The sequence below is a fragment of the Pyrus communis genome, chromosome 17 (genome assembly GCF_041283825.1).
Source record: "Pyrus communis isolate YQ-2024b chromosome 17, ASM4128382v1, whole genome shotgun sequence".
In the NCBI taxonomy this organism is placed as follows: Eukaryota; Viridiplantae; Streptophyta; class Magnoliopsida; order Rosales; family Rosaceae; genus Pyrus; species Pyrus communis.
The window spans coordinates 6,703,985-6,728,227 of NC_142581.1; the positions used below are offsets into that span (position 1 = coordinate 6,703,985).

General features: G+C 36.1%; 1 protein-coding gene and 1 pseudogene across 2 annotated transcripts; one reads left to right on the top strand and one right to left on the bottom strand.

The window, feature by feature from the left end:
• The first annotated feature begins 16,353 nt into the window (after positions 1-16,353).
• LOC148689333 (5'-adenylylsulfate reductase 1, chloroplastic-like) lies at positions 16,354-18,701 on the top strand (annotated as a pseudogene). The gene is made up of 3 exons (XR_015958420.1): positions 16,354-16,475; positions 17,650-18,174; positions 18,408-18,701. The product of XR_015958420.1 is annotated as a 5'-adenylylsulfate reductase 1, chloroplastic-like (transcript).
• Positions 18,702-21,340: 2,639 nt separating this feature from the next.
• Positions 21,341-22,225, bottom strand: LOC137708586 (aquaporin SIP1-1). The gene has a single exon (XM_068447699.2). It carries the CDS (start codon positions 22,165-22,167, stop codon positions 21,445-21,447), a length of 723 nt encoding a protein of 240 aa, XP_068303800.2. The 5' UTR covers positions 22,168-22,225; the 3' UTR covers positions 21,341-21,444.
• Between the last annotated feature and the right edge of the window lie 2,018 nt (positions 22,226-24,243).

The following is a 24,243-nucleotide window of genomic DNA, read 5'->3' on the forward strand; positions in this document are numbered from 1 at the left end:
GCTTCCAATAGGGCTGGTGACTGATCTTTGTCTTACTGTAACTATACATTTCTTCTTATTTTGCTACTAATACCATTTCATATCTAAAATCTTTAAACTCATCTAATGCTAGCATTTGGATCCCTCGAAATTTTAGAATATTTTTGTATGAAGGAGTCTACCTATGTAAGGAGATAGGGGATAGTCTAAAGGACTCTTCATTAATCATGGCTATATGCCTAGCTTTCTCCTGGTGGTTGTGGTTGACAAGGTCTACAAGGACAATAATATATGTTGTTCATACAAAATAAACAAGTGTGATATCAGTTGTGTTAATGACTTCCGTCCTCAAGGTACTTTACTATTATAATTATACTATTAAAATGCTAAACTTGGCTCTGATACCAAATTCGCAAAGCATGCCCTATTAAATAGTCGTGGCCATTATAACAACTAGACATAAAACCTTGCACATGGAACTCGATATGTTTCAGCTTGACGGCCACTCACAATGCATGTATAAGGCCTTAATGGCTAAACTCAGAGGTATGAAGAACTCAGAGGTACCCTGGTTAATGTCCAGTTATTTGTATAGCAAGCATTCAACTATAACAGAGTGCTCGAACAAAGTATGATCGTCAATTTAACAGGTTAATAATATAACTACAATAGTGTTTCCTTATTTTGGACTAGAAACCTAATTAAACAAACATACTAATAGAAAGAAAAGAAAACTTACTTAAGACTTGGACATTGCTAGAATTTGTACACTTGAATTTTTATTGATATATGGAATGTTTACAAAGAAGTGTTTACAAAGGATAATAGGAAATTTTAGGATGCTTGAGTGTATGAGGATTGAAGTATTGTGTATATGGTGTTGAGGTGTTGAGGTTTGTTTGTACAATGAAGGCAACTTCTCTTATATAGACTAAGTGAGAATACTCTGATTTAAAATTTTTACAAATGTATGGTATGGACATCTCCTTGGTACTTGTCATCTTCTACTGTTGCTGAAATTGTCAGCACTGTTTCTGAAACGTGGTCTAACTTATTTGTCTTTTTTTTTTTTTTTTTTTTTTGGGCTTTGCATGTAAACTTGCTTGTCTTGATAAATGCATGTGAGCTTCTTGCATGACTGTCTCCTGTAGCCTAATTTTAGCTTTTGCATGTGATATCCTTGAAATGCTTTTTCACTTGTCTTCTTTCCCATGCCCAATTTGGGTACTAAAGAATTGTTTTGTTCTGATGATTAAAAGGAAAGTTTTAGTTTTCCAAGGTTTATAATTACAACATATTTATATGTGGCATGCTGTAATTTTCGAGTAATGAGAAATAACTCATTATATGTACAGAACTAATTGCGTTCTACAATATAAAATCATGATAATAATCGTACAAATGTGAAAACTACATAATAAAAGTATAAGTATTCTTAATTAATTATCTAATTAGGTCATTAGTACTGTGGTAGCAAATTTATGTCGTTTTCAGTCTTGACGAAAGTGTACTTACAAAATAAGTAAACACTTTTGATCAAGGCCAAAGCCACAAGCGAGCCCACGAGGTGTTGGGAGAGGGAGGGGGGGGGGAGGGTTTGACCAACAGATCTTCGATGCCTAAGTTAGTTTCTTTGTAAAAAGAAAGTTTATGACTTAAGTGCGTAGAGCATTCTCATCACTTGTGAATAAAGGTCACGTGTCAACTCCAAGATTTTTGGTACTATATTTGGCTTCACAAGTACCAATTTATTGACCAACTTAACGAATTAGAATACAGTTAATTCCTTAAAATCAAATGCAAAATGTAGCAAAAGATAAGAAAAATGAAAGATCTTTTGTTTGGAAGGAACAAGACGGCTACAACAAAAGGGTTTGCTTGCAAAAGTTAGCTTTTCGAAAGGAAGAAGAAACTACTATTTGGCTTTACAGGGTACTTTGAATTTGAACATTGTCACACCAATTATTAAAGAGATGGTGAAAAGGAAAAGAAAACTTAGTTAAAAGTAATCAGATATTTCCATGATTTCTACTCAAAATCCAAACATATCTACTAAGTGGGACTCGGATTTGATTTCTTAGGAGGCAAGACAAACGGAGCAGAGAAAAGTTGGAATCCATCAAATTATCAAAAATTGAAAGGGGGCCATGGGTCCTTGTCAATAGCCCCATAAATGATAAATCTAGCAGCTCTGGTTGCTATCTTCTTCTTGACCCACCCACCACCTACCCACACAACACTCACAATGAGCCCTTCTACCAGCAACTGATGCTATTGATGATGTTTCTCTGACATCAATGCATGGCCAAGCTTAAATGCTACTGGAGAGAATCTTTTCGTTTTTCATGTCCGACCACCTAATATCAATAATTATATCGATAAGTTATTGATTGTCGATATACTATTTATATTACTAAGATTATATTTTGATATTTTGGTATTGCATAGCTGTCAAAATGTTTATCAATAAAAATCTACATGAAAAGCAAGTAATGACGTCGTATCATCTCATTAAGTAACATGACCGAAGTAGTTTTTTTCCTTAATTTTGAAGAAAGTTCTGAATACAAGTAGTTGCACTACGCCATCTTTTTGTCCAAGATACGCACAAAGGAGGCCCTTCATTAAGGTCTGTCAAAATGTGCCTATGTGAGATCTAAATGCAGGAGTCTTGTTATGTATGTTTTGAACAGATATGTGACACGATTATCGTACTCAATACTTTCTCCTAGTATTTGCTCTTCAAATCTTTGCTTCTATTTTTCTTTTCATTATAAAGGTGTATGAATACATGTAAAATGAAAGTACTAGTACCAATAGGGTCCTCTCCAGATTCTTTTGATACGGATCTTGGAGATTCGTAAAGCGTGTCCGTTCATCATACATCATACGATCAGGTACTGTTTGTATTTAATTTTAAATAAAAATATTTAAAATGATTTATGACCGCACGATGTATGATGAACAGATATGATTCACGAATCTCCAAGATTCTCACAAAGAGGATCTGGTGAGGATCCGGATTCATACTAGTATACACCCTTCTTGTTTCAATATTAGTAATTGAAGGGTAAAATATAGAATGATAGTTTGAAGTCATTTCAAGGAGAATGACTTGTATGACACATGTATACCATCAATGAAAAAAAGATAAAGGCATGTTTAAGTTTTTTTCCACATATTTTTGTTTTGTTAAGACAAGACATCACATGCTTATATTCCCATGTCATCTAAGTTGTTTTTTGTATCAAGAGGCTTTAGTAAAAGTTTTATAATGATGAAATGAAAAGAAGGTCAAAATTTTGAGTCATGTCACATAATAAGATGATCATCCCTAGGGTGAGTATCAAACCAACCGATTCGAATCACATTGGTTAGTTTGGTTTGGTTTTGACCAAGAAAAAAAGTCAAATAATTTAAAAATTGAACCGAACTAATATATTTTTGGTTTGATTCAGTTTTGATACTTTTGAAACTAACTAAAACCAAAACCCAACCATGTATCTCTTAATTATTAATTAATTTATTTTAAAATATCAACTTATTATAAGTTAATTATTTAGAGGTTTTACCATACACATATTATAAGTCTCAACATATTATTAGTTGTAATGATTATTAACAATTAAGAGATTTTTATATTAGGCTATAAATCTGCTCGAAATAGATCGAGCTTGCACCGAGTTCGGCTCGTCAAATCTCGACTCATGAAAGAACCAAGTCGAGCCTAGTTCGTCTTGATTTAAAAACAAGTCAAGCTACCATGTATTTGGGGGCCCAAGTCACAAACAATCTTTCTATTTATTTTTTATAAAATCGAACCAACCAACTTACTATATGAAAGAAATAGCTCGAAAAAACTTGAGCTCAGTATCGAACTTGAACTTTTTAAGGTCGCTCAAGCTTGGTTTGAATAAGAAGCAAGCCAAGCCTAGCTCGAGCTCGAAAAATATTAAACAAGCTAAACTTAAGAAAATTGATATTTGGTTTGACTCGCCTCCTTTACAGCCCTATTTATATGTATTTTATTCTTATGTGAGTTTGTAATTAATAAATTGTTTGCAACCATGAGATTGTATTAAATTAAAACTTAGTTCTATTTGACTTGATAAACTTTTTATGTCTCGAAAAAGTTAATCTTTCAATCAAATTGGAATGCGTGAGATGTTTGGATGTTTAAAATATTAAAACTCTTGAAATGTTGAACTTTTTTTTATTGATATGTTCAATAAGCTTAAACTGACTGAACCAAACCAATTCCCAATGATTTGGTTTGATTCGATTTCAATGATGATATTGATCAAAACCGAATCCTTCTCTCTTTTTCAGTTTCGATTTCTACGGACAAACATTTTTACAACTATGCAATCGAAGTATCAATATATAGTATCATATGGAGAGTAATGTCGGTAGTTATTAATATATATGGTAAATTGAAAAAGACCACATGACAAGAAACAACAAAAGTGCATTACCCCTTCCATAAACATGAAATTAGCCTCCAACACAGTTTATTACATGTACTCATGTGAAGTGATCATATTAAAGCACGAAAACACAACAGACAATAATTTCTCAAGATATTATAAACAAGTAACCAAAAGGGTTTGGATTTCTTACCAATTTATTTGGTAACAAATTGAGAAAACTCATATAACGTACTCTAGTGCTTTTCTTTTAGCATAGACACTCTTTCTTTCATCCATTACTTAAAAGATAAAGATCATACACATACAATTACATGTACAAAACAAGTAAACAACAACACTCTTTTTTTATTTTTATTTATTTTTATTTTTTTATAAATGTTATATAAACAAGGAGACGTATATGATCGGCTACATGTAAATTTCTTTCCATAAACCGCACATATAAATACTCGATTGGGCGTTTTGTGAGAGATTCGCTTGTTTCATATATTATATCTCCATAAGTCTACAATACTGATTAACTGGCTCAATACTCGCAGTTGTATGAAAGAATCTTTTCGGTGTTGCGCATATGAGACACGGTGTGATACAGATATAGACACATTTATTCCTTAGACTAGCCGTTGGAGAAACTTTCTTGCTAGAGCTAGAAGCTAGTACTTGGCCATCGACAGAGATGGTGAAATGTTTAATGCAAAGCCAAGTGAAAGAAAAGGGTCGTAGGACCTACTCACATTGCAGTTATGGTTACCGATTCACCAGCTCGGTTCTGGATCTGAGATTCCTGAAGCCTTTGGCCCATATCTAATTAATACGATTCCTTGACAGTCCTTCATGCATGTCTGTTTTCTCTCTCCCCAAGTCTCTTTCAATTTTAATGTTTTTAGAGTTTTCTGTAATTTTTTTCTTCATCTGAAATTTTAGATCAGTTCTATTCCTCTAGTGAAAACGAAACAACGAATGAATGGTTTATACCTCAAGATATATACAACTGTGAACTGTTCTATCTTCTATGTTCGAGTCAATGGTAATAGCCAAAGTTAGGTACAATTTATATATACTGGTCCTGCACAAACATAGGTTTTAACATGCTACGGAAAGCAACAGAAAATCAAAGAATTAGCTTAATACAAACTCGTATTATTATTCCAAACCTACTACATAACGTGAAAAGACATCTTATCAAACTTAAATTATATTGAGTTACAAGAGGATATTAACACCTAGTGCATGTTACAAGGAATAGGAATTGAATTCATTTTGGTTCTTGAGTTCCTTGCATTTACTAAAGTATATGTATGAGAATCATTTAACTTCTTAATTTTACTCATGTGTTTAATAACATGTGAAATAAGAAAAATGCTAGTTTTTCCATGAAATCAGTAATCAAATACCTAAACTTTAATAATCAGATCAATTTAGCCCTTTATTTCCTTACTTTCCCCTATTTCTAAGTTCTCCCATTCCTTCTCTTATATCTTTAAGTAAACATGCCCCTAATTCGGAAACAAACAGGAAAGCAATCTAAGTTATCTAACCATAACATAAAATATGAAAGGAATCATAATCCTTATCTCACTAGAAAATCCTAAGACATAAAATACCAAAATACTCTAACTAACATGCATAAAAATAAGCTAAATTGCAAACTAGTCAATTTCTCAACCCAAAAATAAATAATAAATAATAAATAATAAAAAAATCCTACTATATATATATATATATATTTTTTGTGTGTGTTGGATAATATATGAACCCAAGCACAAAGATCATGCGTGTATGATGAGTTGATTACACGATCTTAAAATTTAAGCAATTTTGAAGCATTGCTCCCGCTTCAAGGTTCCTGCCGGATTTATTTTATTTAACATATACATAAAATACTAATTTGATATCTCATTTGTGTTAAAGCAAGTATGAACGTGCTTTCTTCTCTTTCTTTTGTTTTTATAATTTATTTGTTTTTCTGTTTCAAAAATCTGGAAGGATCTTTCTTCCTAGATAATTGAATATACAATGATATAGTGGGAGAGAAGGGCATGGCCCGACCTGGAGCATCTGCCCTTAATTTTCTACCTACTCTCTTGAATGACTGTCACCTACATCATCATGCTTTTTTCAGCACCTTTCCGATTTCCAAATAATTATCTCTCTCTCTCTCTCTCTCTCTCTCTCTCTCTCTCTCTCTCTCAGACATATGGTATCCCCAGTCAGCAGCAAACCCTAGCTAGCGGGGAGGAGCTGATGATATACGCATATATGTTATGATCATTTCAAGTTTCTTTCCAATTTTCTTTGCCTAATTGGTTTGATATATAGAAGGTATATATATGGATCTAATAGGAAGCATGCATGGATGTACAATTATATCTTAACACAAAAGACTATTTCTAATAGAACCCAGAGAGAATCAATTAAAAGAAAAATTAGCGCTTAAATCATAGGGTTTCTAATAACACCCAGGGAGAAATTGAGGCTTTAGGAATAAAAGAAGGAAGGGGGGTTTTGATCAAGAACAACATACCATGAATATCTGATGACGAGTTGAAAGGATGGATGGAGAAAGATGCAAAAGGAGATATTGACGCGGCTCAATCAGAATCGTATGGCTAAGTCTCCGATATTAGCCACTCATTCAAATTGAGGCGCGCCAATACCTTTGTTATGTATTCACAACTTTCTCCATCAAAACCTAGAAATTGAACCAGACTTTCTTCTGTGCGTGCGTCTTCTTCCTCCATAACTACTGAAATTCCCAACTGCAGCTCGCTCTCTCTTAAAAGATGCTTTTATAGACAAAAACGGCCAGTTTGATGCATTTATCTCCTTTCTTCTGTTTTGACTTATTAGCTAGCTTTTGGCATCTCGCCCACATCACCTGCTGCCTAAACGGAAGCAAAAGCCGAAGGCTCATAAAACTCAACTGTGCCAACTTGAAACGGTTTTTGTGTTTATGTACGTATTGCCAATTTGGCAATATTTTGACTCATATATCCCTAATTTATTTTCTGCTTAGTGCTTATCCCTTAACCAGTCGGCAGAGACTCCACGTAGGGCTATTCATTATTTGTTGTGAAATAGGAGAAATTCTTGCATGTAATCGAAATATGTCTCTTTAAATAAGTATAACACTCATTCACAGGATAAATGTTATATTAGCATGGAATATACTCTCAGTTATAGCTAAGTATGTCAAAGAGAAAAAAATCCTTGCTTGCAAGTGTGTTTGGAAATATTTTTATATGACTGAAAAAACTTTTGAAGAAAGTAACCAATTTTTAGTAAAAGTGCAAATAAATCTTTTAAAAAGTACTTATAGTACATATTTAGGTTAAAGCGTTTGGAACTCAAAAATGCATTCACCAAAAGCATCTGCAGCACATATAACTGGTGCTTCTTTCAAGATGCATTTCAAGTGTTTTTGGGGTCTAAAAACGTATTCGCCAAAAGCATTTTCAGTGATTTTAAAAACACTTCTAGATGAGTCGGCATCACATATTTGATGTTAAGCATGACAAAAATTTTCTTGCAACGCACCCGTGGAATCCCAATTAAGCTAAAAAGTAGCCTCTAGATGATCTAGAAGCATATATACAAATTCTAATCATTTATAAGTTAAAATGAAATTAGGAGATCGTAATTATTATTCTAATGATATTCCTTTTTATTTGTAAGTGAGAGGTCCTATGTTCGATTCTCACCAAATGCAAGTTTGAATCATATTATTCATAACTCATTGTGAGGCTTAGCCCACTCCCTCCACCCCTTTAGTGTAGATACAATCGTTCGTTAAAAAAAAACAAAAAAATTATTGTTACCTTCTACTCATATATTGGACCAACTTTTCCAAGGACTTGGCTCCCACATACCAAATTAAGTCTTAAAGCGAAATCCAAGTATGTGGTGATTTCTAGAGGTAGGTGAGTAGGTACAACCCCAAAATATATTATGGAAAATGTTGTCCAAGAACAGAAAATTCTCTGCACTTAGCATCATTGTATGTCCAACTGGTTATCTAGACAACAACATGATCAAACTACCTAGATATATAGTTTGGCCATGCTGTTATACAGAGCATACAGACATAGGGTAGTTTAAGCTAGACTATGCAAATTAGGTTAATTAACTTTGTTCTGTACATGTACCCAATTCTGCATCTTGAGTCCCTTGTTACAACATATCTTGGGACAGATTAGTCCAGTAAACAATTATTGTGTTCTTATTATGAAATCTAAGGAATTAAGAAAAATGGAGCCATATGGAATTCTGTCATGCATGCATAACTTTTGACGCATCGTGCTATAAGAAACCATTAGAAGGCATGAGAAAAATGTCAAAATTTAAGATTGAATAGTATGACAACCTAACACCATATAAAGTATACTTCAACACTAGGATTGTTTGGAATCCTAATAGAAACAAAATATCAAAATACCAAAAATATCATCAAAACTTAGAATGATGTTAACCTAGTAAACATTGAAATTCAACATAAAAGGTCATATGTCACGGCTTAGAGAAGTGCTACACTCGTGATGTCATTTTTTTGAAACGACAGATCATTGTCCAAATTGGAGCTCAAATCTGTAACACGTGTACTTTGTTGTCAGATGTGCGCAATGTCCAAGCTAATCATCGATCTGTTCTTCCACATCAACTTTTGTTTTTGTTGGTAACCTAGGTTAAAAATCAGACCAAAATTGACCATTAGAGATTACTCGAGAGCTAGCCTATTAAGTACATGAATATCATCCAAGAAAACTAAGCAAATAGAGTCAACTGTGTATATGAGAGCCTCAAACCAATTGTCGGCCTGCCTGCCTCCAATCCAACTTTCGAAACAAATTGCAAAAAAAAAAAAAAATTTTTGAGCCAACTAGCTGGTTTGGTATTGCTGTGCTTTGAAAAAAAGCTGCTTCTGCTGTGCTGTGAGAATAAGCAGATGTGAAATAAAGTAGCTGAGTGTTTGGTAAAATTTTTTGTAAAAATGCTTTTGAAAAAAAAAAAAAAAAGCAGTATTAGAGTGTTTGATAAACTTTTATGTAAAACAGATGTGAAAAAAAACCGGTTTTTCAAAGCTGAGTTTTGCAGCTTCTTGTTTTTGCTTTTTTTCACCCAAAACTGTGAAAAAAAGCTGAAGCTGAGTGTTTACCAAACACAAAAATAGCTCCCAGCTTTTTTTGATAGCAGCTTTTTTCAAAATCACCTCAGTACCAAACCAGGTTTAATTAAGTTACAGACCCATCATTGCAACGTGTTCGAACTGCAACCTCACAAAAATAACTAAGCAAATTAAGCACATAACCAAATGTTAGGATTTTACAAGGCTTAATTAGATTAATTAGTTATAAATTTCTTTAACTACTTTCTGTTAGGATTTTACAAGCAAAATTTCAGGTGTCATCCTGGATTGCTAAAACCCTTTTCGAATCGAATTCGGAGATTGATTCTGAAAATGTTTCCAAGTATTTGAAGTTTTCGAAAATCATGAAACCCAACAAAGAAGATATATGTATATTTGTGTTCTGTGTCTTTTTCTGTGTGATTCTATTGATTATTTGTACATCTAATCTTCTACGACTTGGGTCTTTGGTCTTTCGGTTGTAAATTATAATCCTTTCCTCTATTGATAATATTGTCGATTTTCCCTTAAAAATGTGAGAACTACACAGAAAATGAGTGCTGTGTTGAGACGAGAGCAACTGAAGATAGTAAGCCATGTTACGCAATTATATATGCATTGCTAGAGCCATTGCTCTAGAAAGCCAATGCCGCCCAGCGAGATGGGCAAGTCCCAGTTACGGGTGTAGTTTCCACTTGCACTCTCGTGAATCGTTTTGTGTTTAGAAAGGCACACCCTCAAACCTAACGGGCTAACTCTACATATAATATTCCTAAGGCACATGCCCTAAGGTTTTTCATCTTCCTCAATACCTTTATTGCCCTCGTATCAGAAGCCCACATTACTAAGCTCGACAAACTAAAATCTCAAGGAATTCGATGATTAAGTGCACAAGTTAACTATGGGTTCGTTTTCAAGGGGAATTACATTTATAAGAAGAAATTGGAGTGTTTATTGATATTTGTACAACTAATTAGTAATTAGTTGATTTTCGATGGCAACTGTGCTATGCAATCCAAGAAAATTCCACTTGAATACACCTCCTTAAGTTAGATACCCCACACTATAATGTCTTCCTACGGCAATCTCCCAAAAATAACAGAGCGAATCAAGAACTTAACCAAATGTTTTAGGAGTTCACATATGCTACTACATTTATATACAGAGGGGGCGTTATGGTGCGTTGGAGTGGACTAAAACTGGACTCTTTTCTTGGATTGCACGGCATGGATTGGACTGCTTTGGGGTTTGATATATGTCTTGGCAATGAGAATGAATGGTTACTCTGACCCAAGGCCCCGTCTTCAAGGCCTCAACACTCTTAGGCATCTCAATATATAGCATGTGTTGACTACGCACCATGGGGCATCATTTGTCGCCATATACAACCAAACTAATTTTTGATTTAGTAATACTTCTATTTCAAATGTTGGTAGAGATACTCAAAACATTTATTGGCCCAACATCGAGTCACAAGTCCATGTGACTAAGCTCGGCAAACTAAAGCCCACACAATCACTTTTTAACTGACCAAATTATGAGTATGTTTCTGATGTGGAATTTACTAAACAAAAAGAGACAAAATTATTCCATCACTAGAATTGAACTGAAAAGTAAAAACATGGAAGACAAAGTCTCTAGTGCCTTAGCTTTTGCCGTCGGGTGCCGATGCCATATATAATTGAGGAGGCAGCATTCACAAAACACATGGCCAATTGGGTTGGTTCACATGCTCTTCAAACCTCAAGACGTGATTACTTTTTCACCACTTTGCAGAGTTCTTAGATGTGTGCTCATGGATTGGAACATGTAATTCTTTTTTTTTAAATGAATGAAGATTAAAAAATTGAATGGTTTTATTGATAAAATTTATGTAATAAAGATAAGTTATTCTCAAGAAATAGAATGAGAGATGCAAATATCATACATTGAAGTTTAGGTCTCAATGAAAAAGATTATAAAAAGAAAGAAAAAGGCTGAGAGAAGTATGAGGGGTTTTTCAAAGTCCATTAATTCACAATAATTGAGGCAAACTTTTATATATTGACATCCTCAGTTTAAGTTATTGTGGCTTTACTGAGGGACCTCCTCGAACTACAAGCATCCATACTATCCTAACCCTAATTTAAATTCTGTCATGTGGTCTTATCCTTTTCTTGGGGACAAAAAAATGTTAATTAGTGAATGTGTATATTGATAAGCCCACTTCAGATATTCCTCAGTCCACGTCAGCACATATTCAAACTGATTCTTTCCCCTGCAATTTGCAACAGAAGAGTTTGAGTTCATCTCCAACATTGAAGCGCCAGAGTCCATCAACCACACAACTCTCTCCTATCTGATATTATCCATACTTTCAAATACTTCTGGATACACTTTCAAATATTTGTATTTATCTTTTGAATGTAACAAACTGATCCATTGTAATCCTATATATATGAATGAATGAACACTCACTCGGGTATCGAGTTGAGCTTACACAATTCGAGTACTGCATTTCAGTTTTCAAATCTCTTTTATGGTATCTCAGAGCTAAAAGTTTAACGACTGAAAGCTTTATTATAATTTTTTTTTTCAATGGCATCAAGTTCTAATCCCTCCAACCCCACTGTTCTTCCATCTCTTCCTAATGTCTCCAACTTTCTCACCATAAAGTTGGACCGTACCAACTATCCCTTGTGGCATGCCCAAATGTTGCCCTTGCTTCGCAGCAGGAATCTGGTGTCTTTTGTCGATAGAACCAACAAATGTCCTCCTCCCTTCTTGAAGGATGATGAGGGTGCACTCACTGATGAAGTTAATCCTGAATTCGATGCATGGATTCAGCAAGATGCCATGGTGCTTTCATGGATCAACAATTCAGTTCATCCTACTATTCTTGCATCTCTCATCGGTAAGACAAGTTCACATTCTGCTTGGACTTGCTTACGTGACAGGTATGCCTCTCAATCTACTGGTTGTCTTATCCAACTGCGTAGTGAGCTTATGAATACCCATCGTGGTGATTCATCTATTGCTGAGTTTCTTGACCGTATAAATTATCTTGCTGATACTCTCTCTTTCTCTATCTGGTTCTCCTGTCTCTGATTCTGATCTTGTTGCCATTATTTTAAATAATGTTGGTCCTGCTTTTGAGAATACCGTTGCTTCTGCACAAGCACGGGATGAGGCTATTACTTACAGTGCTCTGGAAGCCCTTCTTTTAGGTGCTGAGCGACGTCAAAAGCTCCATACTATGTTCGAACATGGACCCACTGCTCTTGCTGCTGGACGGGGACGTTCAGGTCCTCACCGTGGTTGTGTAGCTCCTCAGGGTGGCCGTGGTCAGTTTGCTTCCCAGCCTCCCGCCCAAGGACAGCTTCCTCATCAACCTCGTCCTGCTATGATGGTGTTTTAGGCGCCCATCCACCTCCAGTTCACACCGGTGGCCACATCCAATGTCAAATCTGTCATCATCATGGCCATTTCGTTATCAACTGTTTCAATAGGCTAAACATGGCCTATGAAGGACGAGTGCATGCTCCTCGTGTCCAAGCTTATGCTGCTGCGGTACCATCTTCAGCGTCTGCCTCGCCATCTGGTCTTCAAAACTGGCTCTTTGATTCTGGAGCTAATGCACCCATCACAAATGACTTGACCTTGGTTTCCAATCCACGCCCATACACTAGTACTGATAATGTCAATGGAGTGGTTAATGGATCAGGTTTGCAAATTTCTCACGTTGGTACTTCCTATATTCAAACACCCAACATTCTTTTACTCTCCTTAACACCCTTCATTGTCCAAATGCCTCTACTAATGTTATCTCCATTAATCAATTTACCAAAGATAATAATTGTTCACTAACATTATATCCCACCTCCTACCGTGTCCATGACCTTCAAACGGGGAGGACGCTTTTACAAGGCCGGAGTAGAAATGGCTTTTACCCGTTTTCAAGTTCTTATGTGGTCAACAATGGAGCATCGTTGGTGTTAGAGTGTCAGATGCCATTTGGCATTCTAGGCTAGGTCACCCAGCTTTTTCTATTTTACGTAGTTTAATTTCTAAAAATAAATTACCATAAACTGGTACTGCAACTTATGATTTTTGTTCATCGTGTCCTTTGGGCAAAAGTCATAAGTTGCCTTTCAATTTGTCTTCATCAATGTCCTCTTCTCCTCTTGAATTAATACATTCGGATGTATGGATTTCCCCTTTTTATTCAATTAATGGTTACAAGTATTATGTTGTCTTTGTGAATGATTTTTCTCGTTATGCATGGCTTTATCCCTTAAAGTTAAAATCTGAAGTTTTCCAGACGTTTGTGGCATTTAAAAAACAAGTTGAAACCATGTTTGACACAAAAATCAAATTTTTTTCAATCTGATGGTGGAGGTGAGTTTGTCAATTCCTCTTTTAAGCAATTTTTTATCCAAAATGGAATTCACCATCGCCTTAGTTGTCCACATCATCCTGAGCAAAATGGTCTTGCAGAGAGAAAACATCGACATATTGTCGAAACTAGTTTAACGATACTTGCTCATGCTTCTCTTCCCCAAACTTTCTGGGACGATGTCTTTCATACCGCCAACTATCTCATTAATCGTCTTTCAACAAAAATTTTAAATGGCATCTCTCCCTTCCAAAAATTATTTTCTAAACCACCACATTATGATTTTCTCAAAATATTTGGTTGTGCTTGTTTCCCTTATTTACGTCCATACACTGCTAATAAACTCCAATTTCGATCCAAACAATGCATTTTCTTAGGTTATTCTTTAAATTATCAAGGTTACAAATGATATGATCCTTCCACAGGAAAATCTTTCATGTCTCGTCATGTTGTATTTAATGAAAAGTGTTTTCCATACACAGAACTTGCTACTCCACCCGTGTCCTCCTCCAATGCATCAGACTATGTCCTGACTATTGACCCATTTCTCATTATCCCACCTAACCCTCTACTTACCCCACCACATATTTTACCACATATCACACAAAAAATTCAAACCCCTAGCCCTGCCCCCTTGTCGCATCCACTGACCACTGCTCCCCATCATACTCTTACCCTACCTCCATCTACCCTAGAACCTTAGGCCATCTCCAATCGAGGGCTGGCCAGAGGGCTCGTTTTAGCCCTCTGGCCCTCCAAGATTCTCCATGATATTAATATTTTAATGAACAGTACATGGCCATATTTGCCTCCGTCTCCAACCGAGGGCCAAATGGCTCGTTTTAGCCCTACCACAAAAAACGGTCTCCAACCGAGGGTCATAAGGCCAAACATAATTTATTATTTAAATTTAAAAACTACAACAACTTAAATTCAAATCTAACAACTTAAATTTAAAAACTACAACGATAACTGGCCCAAAAAACCAAAAAAATTAGAATTTAAATTTAATGAATGGTTTAGGTATTTATAAGGAAAAAAAAATTAGAATTTTTAAGAATTTAAAAAAAAAAATTGGCCCAAAAAACCAAAAAAAAAAAAAAAAAATTGAATATAACGGCTAGTTGACTAGCCGTTGTATTCAAATTTTTTTTTAAGCAATCATGTCGGTTATAACCGACAGGAAAGCTATATTTTCTGGCCAACCCCGGGCTAGCTGGCTGGTTGCTTGCAAGCAACCCTCCAGCCCTCTAGCCCTCTCCGATTTCGTGGGGCCCTCTCAGATTCCACAGCCCTCTAGTTTAGCCCTCGGTTGGAGACGATTTTCGGGCTATTTTCTGCCTTCTGGCCCTCTGGACCCTTCGATTGGAGATGACCTTATTCCCTCACCACCACTCAACCTAATCCCTTGAATAATGGAACAACAAACATGGCATCACACACTCCACACTCCACTCATGGCATGATCACGCGTGGTCAATAGGGCATTCGTAAACCTAATCCTAAATATGCTTGCACCACGGATGTTAACAGTTCTTTGGTTGAGCCATCTTGTTTCTCACAGGCCAATAAATTTCCACAGTGGCGTCAGGCTATGGCAAATGAATTCAACGCTTTACAGCGCACAAGGACGTGGACTTTGGTTCTTTACGAGCCTTTAATGAATGTGTTGCCAAATAAATGGGTCTATCATATCAAAAAGAGGTCTGATGGTTCTATTGAGCGCTTTAAAGCGCGTCTTGTTGCCAATGGCTTTCATCAGCAAGAGGGAATTGATTTTGGGGAGACTTTCAATCCTGTTGTTACTCATGCCACTATTCGATTAATTCTTTCCATTGCTCTTCATTTTTAGCGGCATATTCGTCAACTTGATGTTCATAATGCTTTTCTTCATGGGACATTGAATGAGGAAGTTTACATGCGACAGCCTACGGGGTTTATAGATCCTCAATTCCCCTCTCATGTGTGCCACCTTCAAAAATCTTTATATGGCTTGAAACAAGCACCCCGTGCTTGGTTTCACTGTTTCTCGCATAAACTTGAAGACTTGGGATTCACATCTTCACAGGCAGACTTATCTTTTTTTACATATTTTGACGGGTCTACCATCATTTTTCTATTAATTTATGTTGATGATATTTTAATCACAGGTAACAACAGTGTTCAGTTATCTCAGTTCATAAAACAGCTTGTTCATCACTTTGCAATGAAAGATCTTGGGCCATTACATTATTTTTTGGGCATGGAGGTTTCACGCACGCTTTCTGCTATGTATCTCACTTAGTCTAAGTATATTATGGATCTTCTAAAGAAAACCAACATGATTGACGCCAAGCCCATCTCCACGCCAGTTTCTGTGCTAATTATTATTTAAACCTTGTTCATGGTCAAATTAGACGTCACAAAAAAAGAGAGAGTTGGTGTATGCATGCGGTGTGCGCGATCGAGGGATTTCAGAACATTGTTCCTGATATGTATCATGGCCTTTGCTGAAAGCTTCTCGATCTCAAACTGCTCCTGCTTATAACTACCTCTCATTCTTCTTCAACCTCTTTCCTTGAGCTCCATGGTACGCTTTCTTCCTCTCTCTCTCTCTCTCTCTCTCTCTCTCTCTCTCTCTCTCTCTCTCTCTCTCTCTCTCTCTACATATATATGTGTGTGCAGTGATGGATCCAGGATTCTAACTTTGGGTAGTCCTAACCAAGGGACATTAGGTGCTAGTCCAGCGGCGAACTGGGACGCCTATGCACCTAGACGGGGTCTAGGCAACATACTAGGTTGACTAGGTAGATTTAAATAAACTTACTATACATCATATACACAAGTAAATGCATATTTACACTTACAAAAAAAACTATACTTGTATTGAGAATTTGAGGTTTATTATTCAACATTAGAACATACAAAAAAATAGAATTTTTGCTTTAGTAATTTAATGAATTTGATGATGAAAGTGCAAGCGACTACAAGTTCATAATACATTATGAAATACATTTTAGAGGTCGTATGAATTTATAGGAATTAAAAAAAAAATAACGGTGTCAAACATATGGTATAAAAATATTGATTAAGTATTACATTTGTTAATTGAAATGCTAGGCTGGCATAGACAACAATTTAAAAAATAAAAAAAATAAAAAAAGTGAGAGTTGGTAGGTTGGAAATGAAGAGAAAAAGTCTTTCTTCTTTGTTGTAACCAAGATTCAAAAATAGCAAAGCCATGGTGGTCTTCTCTCTTCCATCACATGTTCAATCCGTTGGGTGGTCCTTATAGATTTTCACAGACGCTTCTTTGGACGTCTGGTGGTCCAAGAGTGGATCTGCCTCTAGTGTGTGTGTGTGCGCACGCGCGCGCATATGCATGTATGTATATATGTATATATTCGTGCCAGATCAAATCTCCTTGTTGCTTTTTGTCCGTTATGCACAATCTATCTGGGTTCTTGTTGTTTTCTTGTGTGTTTTATTTGATCTCGTATTCGGAGTGCTACTTTTTTACTAGAAAAAAAGTGTTCACTTAATAATGTTTTCATTATATATTATAATTAGAGGCCAGTGATCTTTCAAGGCTTCTAAAATAATCCTTCATATTATTACATTATAGTCTAATTCTGGTTTTAAAATGTAATACTATATATTTCTTCCTTTTTGCCATTCATTATATAGTCTCCAACATACATTGTTCCAATGGGCTTGTGGAAAATTGTCATGTGATTACAAATATGCATATGTAATTTGTTCAGGGGAGCCGAGGATGTCACGGGGTGATTGAATTTGCACAAAATGGTTGCCCCGTTCGATATCTTAAACCCGATTTCTGGTAGCAGTGTTCTTGTTGATGAGGACTTGAATGTGGCTTCATTTCAAGGCTTGGATGTAATTGGCAGCTTACTGTTGAAATGGAACCAGCAAATAACAATCCTGGGCAGCCAAGACATACTGCACCAATTTATTGGAAATGCCTTCAAGTTCAAGCCATGGATATGGTTGCAGTTACTGTGCATTTTCCTCAAGAATTTCTGTCGACTGTAATGTTCAAGTCAGGCAATATTATTATGCCACTACTATTGTTCTGTCAGGATGAAAGGGAAGGGAGAAGGTGGCCGGAGGAAGTAAATATGGGCAAGGAGTGTGGACTAAAAATAGGAGACGTCGAAGTTAAACAAGAGTCAAAGCTCCCCCATTTCAATGAGAATTTTCCCAAGTTAGAGTACCCATCTGCACCATGGTTGGGTTTGCTCTTCACTTATTGGTACCACATTTGCCAGGTAATAAGATATTACAACATAGTTTAAGCATTGTATTCCTGATCGTATCCAAGTTGACTAAAACACTAGGCTCATTCGTTTGCATCTAAATTCAAATTAATATGTCCATAGTTTAGATCAGATTAAATAGAATATCGTTGGAATAAAATTAACATGATTTAAGTACTTTATAATTTGGATTTTTGCTATCTATTAATTAATTATTTGATGTTCTATTTTGATAAATAAAATAGGCTTTGGAAGAATCACTTGTTGACTTGGATGAAGGGCAGATGGTACACACTCATGATCAGATCAAGTTGGCCAAGTTCAAGCCAGATGGTGACCTGACCATCACATGGAACATGCAAAGCAAGAATGGCAGTTTACATTGTCCTCTTTTTGTTGACCCCCCCCTATGATCATGACCGTCAATCATCATCACGGTCATGATCAATTCCACATGGATCTTCTGGTATGGAACACTAGGATCTCTCTCTTTCTCTCTCTAGGGAGTTTCTATTTTGTTCTGCTGACGAGTTCCCCTTGGCAACTTCAAGTATTTTCTGTTCATGTGTAATAGTGCACTTGATCACACAGTCTACCCCTATTATTTTTCCTCAACTTTGAAAAACATTGGTGGCAGTTTGTATATTTCCAATTTTATTTGATTTTGTGAGCAACAATAATCTGTTTGATTTTATGCTTTAGTTTGCTGATTTTGGATTTCCTATAATTTCCAATGTTTAATAAAGCGAGCTAGGTGGCTTTCCTTTCAAGTTTTGAATATCCTGAATCTTCTTATTAAAGTATATAAATATCAATAATACTCATTTCAAATCGGAGATTATTTAGTCATTCAAATATATAGAACAAAAATAAAACTCTCCATCCAACTTGGGTTTCGTTTTCCTTTTCCATGGTAACTTCTTTGCATTAATGTCTGCTGTTCGGGCGAAGATTTCTCCAGAGAGGGCTCATTGGAACTCAGCACAGCTCCCTAAGGGATTGGCACTTTGGATGTGTAGTCAGGTTCTTGCTTTCTGATGTGCTGCAAGAAGATGACAGAGTTAGTTCTGAAAGGTGCCTTTGTGGGGCTTTAGGTGTAGGTCTTGAGGCTCGCAATCAAAACTAATTGAGTGTTAGGCATACCACTGCTATCTCAGTATAGCAGATGTAGCAGGGAGTTCGGATCTCCTTGGGCCTTAGGTGTAGGCCTTGAGGCTCGCAATCAAAACTAATTGAGTGCTAGGCATGCCACTGTTATCTCAGTATAGCAGATGTAGAAGGGAGTTCGGATCTCCTTGGGCCTTAGGTGTAGGCCTTGAGGCTCGCAATCAAAACTAATTGAGTGCTAGGCATGCCACTGCTATCTCAGTATAGCAGATGTAGCAGGGAGTTCGAATCTCCTTTAAGCCATTTAGCCACTTGTTTGGTTCTTGATTGATTTTAATGATAGTCTATCCATTAAACTAACCAGATCCAGATGCAAATGGGACTCTTAAAGTAGACAACAGGTGGACATGACTTGAATACATACTGGGGAATGCATTACGTAATAGATCTACAAATTTAGAGAACAAACAAAGAGCTTTGGGCAATATTTCACCTAGTATGTCAAGGTTGAACTTCTTGCAGTCACTTCTCTTTATGATTACATGGGTTTGTATGCTAAAAAGGGATGGATGGTAAATAGGTTTACACAAGGGAATCGATACTACGCCACTAAGGGAGATATCAGAGCTTTAAACTAGAGAGAAAGATAGATTGTCGCTAAAAATGACTAAATGTGGGTTGATTTCAGTTTTTGGGTGCAAATCTGGCTTGAGAGCAGAGTTTGTATGTTTGTTTGTTTGTTTGATCGGTTAAGTGTCCTTATCTTTGGGGCCTCTTCCTCCTTTTATAGGCCAATTAGCCCGACTGCTGTGACTTTGTTCTTACCCGAAAGCATCTGAAGCGTAGTGAGTCATCAGTTTTTTACTTGTATTGCCACTGAAAATTGTTTTTTGGCTGATTGTGAGTTAGTCTCCATCACTTGTCATTTATATCATAGGCACATAGTCTATGCATTAATGGGGAGGCGCCAATTTATCTCTGGACGTGGTGCTGGGCTTCGGGCAAATCTTCTTTTAATTGGCATCTCTGGGCTTTCTTACACTTGTAGCCCAATGTTCAAATATTAACTCAAACACCTGCAATGAGATAGATGGGAATCATGCTGCAGCATTTGTATTTGTACACAAATCCTTTTAGATTTGTCAATGCCATGAATTAATTCTGTACGTCTGTAGAGAATTTATCAGAAACGTTTCTGATGCTGTAGTTTGGTTTAATATGCCAAAAAAGCGACCCTAAAAGACGCAAAGGGATGCAAAGCGAAAGGATGCTGGATCACTTCATCCTGAAGGAATCTGGGGGGAAATTCAAGTTGATCAAGCATAATTATGTGCTTCCATTCTTAAAGAATTTCTCTTTGATTTGATGGTTTAATGTGGATAACTCTGTGTTCCAATCTTTTAAGTGAGAGATGATCACTTTGTAAGTTGTGCATCTTGTGCCTTTCTAAACAAGTTGCATATATATACATATATATATATATATATGTATGTATATATATATATATATATATATATATATATATATCTTAGGAAAGATGCATACATATGTATAGAAATCTTAGGAAAGAAAGGAGAGGAGAAAGGAAAAGGGAATGTCTCTTTCCTCATGCCTTCTGTTTACAACTCCTCTAAACACAAAGGTGAAATTCATTGATATATATATACACACACACGAGATCTTTTAATCATTTTAACCAATTGCCTATTTATTAATGTCACGAATCAAATTTTTTGTCTCTATAATTTCTATTAGTCTTTGAGCTCTAGTTTCTAACGATATAGTTAGATTTTGCAATAGCCAGCCAGAAGAAAATGCAAAGAGAAAGGACACAGGCTGCGTCAGACCAAACCCAAGACAAGGCCCTTGCATGTGATGCAAGCCCTTTAGTTGGGTTACAATACAGTTTATTTATTTGCTTCAAAACCAAAGCAAATTGGTTTAATATTTTGCTTGTGTTGAATTGTAAAATATTTAGTTTGGAATGCAAATCGCTAAGAAATGAGCAACGAAATCAGTATCAACACCGAAGGGCTTCATAATCATTAAATCTACAAAATGAATCCTAAAATTCACAACTGTAAATCATTTCATTCGTAAGAGAAAGAGAAGAGAATCACAAACACCATAACTATTGAATCTAATATACGCATTAACCTAATGTTCTTTTCTTTTTCAAGCTTTCTTTTCCTTTGGTACTGGTGGGGGGAACAAAACCCTAAAAACCAAAGCAGCTACAGTTGCTCCAACAAAGGGGCCAATCCAATAAACCAAGAAAAGCTCCCAACTGTTGTGCCAATTATTTACATACGCCCACCCAAAAGCATTGGCAGGGTTCATGGAAGGTCCTGTGTACCCATTTCCGGCAACCACCAATCCAATCGTCGCGATTGAAAGCATCCATATCTTCACAATTGGATTTCTAGGCCCTCTCAGCATAATCACAAGCAAAGCAAAGCAAAGAACACAAGTCATCACCCCCTCAGCTATAATACCAGTATACAAATCCACTTTCAAAGAAGGCCCTCTAAGCATGTGCTTGTACTTATTTGGCATCACTTGTAAAATTGCCTTGGCGCCACCTACGCCGCCGGCCGCTTGAGCTGGGAACCGAACTGCCATGGAGAGGAGAGAAGTTCCCGGGTTGAGGCCGGCAGCGTAGAAACTGGCGGTGGTGGAGGGGTTGAAGCTGGCACCACCCAAGAGCTTGCCTATCAAGCTGATTGTTAAAATCAGAACTGTGGAAATTATTGTGGTGATGAAAAGACCTGGCAAAGACCTAGCTTGGATGCCAAGAAACGAGGCTATGATGGATGTGAAAACTCCCATGCTGGGTGCACAGAACACCCACATGGAGGTCAAAATTGCATCTCCTGCAGCTGCCTTGATCACCCCCATCTTATCTTTTCTTCTGCAGCTCTGCTCCTACGATTTTTCTCTGTTGAATCTGCTTTTTCTGACCTGTATATATTGGTGGCGTGTCCCACCAATGTGGGAAAACATGTGAACTGCAAATCTCAGCCGTCCAATAAACTATAAAAGCACTTATCAGATTGATTCGATTGGTAGAGCCTTGGAAGAAAGCACTTGTGGGCATCGTTCACCAGCCGTTCTCCTACCACTTGCTTACCTACCAAAAATATTGGAATACACGAGCAAAACGCTAACCTTTTTAAATTACGAGTGAGGTGGCTTTGAAAGCATGTATAAATAATTGACCCATTTGGTTTGGACGTTGACAGAATTGTGTCCGTATGCAGAGAAAAAAGGATAGGAGTCTTTGATTAAATTGTGCAACCTTATAAAAATATGATGGAATCTTTCCTCGTCGCAAATTTGACCTTATTTTAGTTGAATAAATGGAATCCCATCAAAGTAGAGCAAATTTCGAGTTCGTATTAAATGGCGAAATTTGAATTTCATAAGAAAAAATGATATTAAAGTCGAGTTCCATGAGGAAAAGTTTCTCAAATTTGACCATGTTTCAGTGAATTGTTTCTTAAAAAAAAAACACTTCGCTGATGAAGCTTTACTTTAATCCAAGCATTAAGCTCCATTGGTATATGGAGACATGTGTCTTGGTAGGTAAAAGATCTTGGTAGGTCATCACACTCAGCTCTTCCACACTGGATTAGAGTTTATGCGGCATCCGCGTCCCATTCGTAGCTCATTGTCATAAACGTAATTAAAATTGGAGAAATTAGATTGAGAAGAAATTGATTTTTTATTGTGAGTTGAAAATTTTGATTTCAATAAATTTGAAGCAAACTCTCACAAAGAACCATAAAACTTGAATCCAATCAACGAGAGTTCAATCATTAAGCCTAATATATGAATTTCATGAATTCGGTAGTGGCCACGACTCGTAAATTAATCGACGGCCTAATTTCTCATAACCTCACCGTATGAATTACTGTAGAAGGTCTGAAACTGCATGTAACAAGGTCCCACAGAGCAACCCTACTAAGACTCTCTCATCTTGACGAGGATCCTTTCCGGATTTCTTTGTGAGGATTTCAAGAATAACTTCATCATGTCTATTTATTTTATATTATACGATCAGTTTTTGTTAAATATTGTTTATTTTTAATTTTAAATAAAACATTTAAAATAGTTTCTAATCGCAGAATGACAGATAAACACATATAATGAAATCATAGTCGGATCCTCACTGAGATAATTCGGATAAAATGCTATTCCCCAAAACTTCAGATTTTATGAAATGGAATATAAAAATATAGGCTGTGTCGGTGGGTTTCTTTGAGAAGATAAAAAAATAAATAAAAAATCTTGAAAGACTTGAGGTGCATGTGTTATACTAAATTATTACCGTCTGCAATCAAAGTCCTCGGTAGTCAGTAAGATTTGTTGCCCAATTAAAAATGCATAATTAAATCTAATATCCTTATTTAGCTATTAATTCAATGTGTTTAGTCGAATGGAGTAAAGGATCACCCACATAATTTTATATTATTGTCTTGCCTATCACCGACAAGGCCCCATGAATATTTTAGTCAAGATCTCATTTTTCAACTTCAACAAGGCATGTTACTCGTTCAGACAATAACAACTTACGTACACATACAATACTCCCGGTATTTGAAGTTACTCACGCAATAATATATGTAAAAATGTTATATTAGAAAGAAATCAACTATATTAAAAGTAATATATGATTAATTTGAAATATTATTACATACAATGTTTCTTTAAACAAGATAAATTTTAGAAAAATTGGTTGTTATACGACAATCACGAATTACTTTTGTTGAAATGAGAAAATCAAACCGATTGACATAATAAACACAAATTTTGACACGAGAAATATCTCAAAATGCCTTTATAACCGAGAATTTAAGTTTAATAACATCAAATATAGAGATTTAGTCCACCCTTCCCAAATTTGAGCTCCTCTTTCACCAATCACGCTTAAACAGAAAGCAATCAGCCGAGCAAAATGACTTTCTTCTGCAA

What these genes read in the sequence shown, in the direction of transcription:
- LOC137708586 (XM_068447699.2), bottom strand. Translation starts at nt 22,167, where the DNA reads ATGGGGGTGATCAAGGCAGCTGCAGGAGATGCAATTTTGACCTCCATG.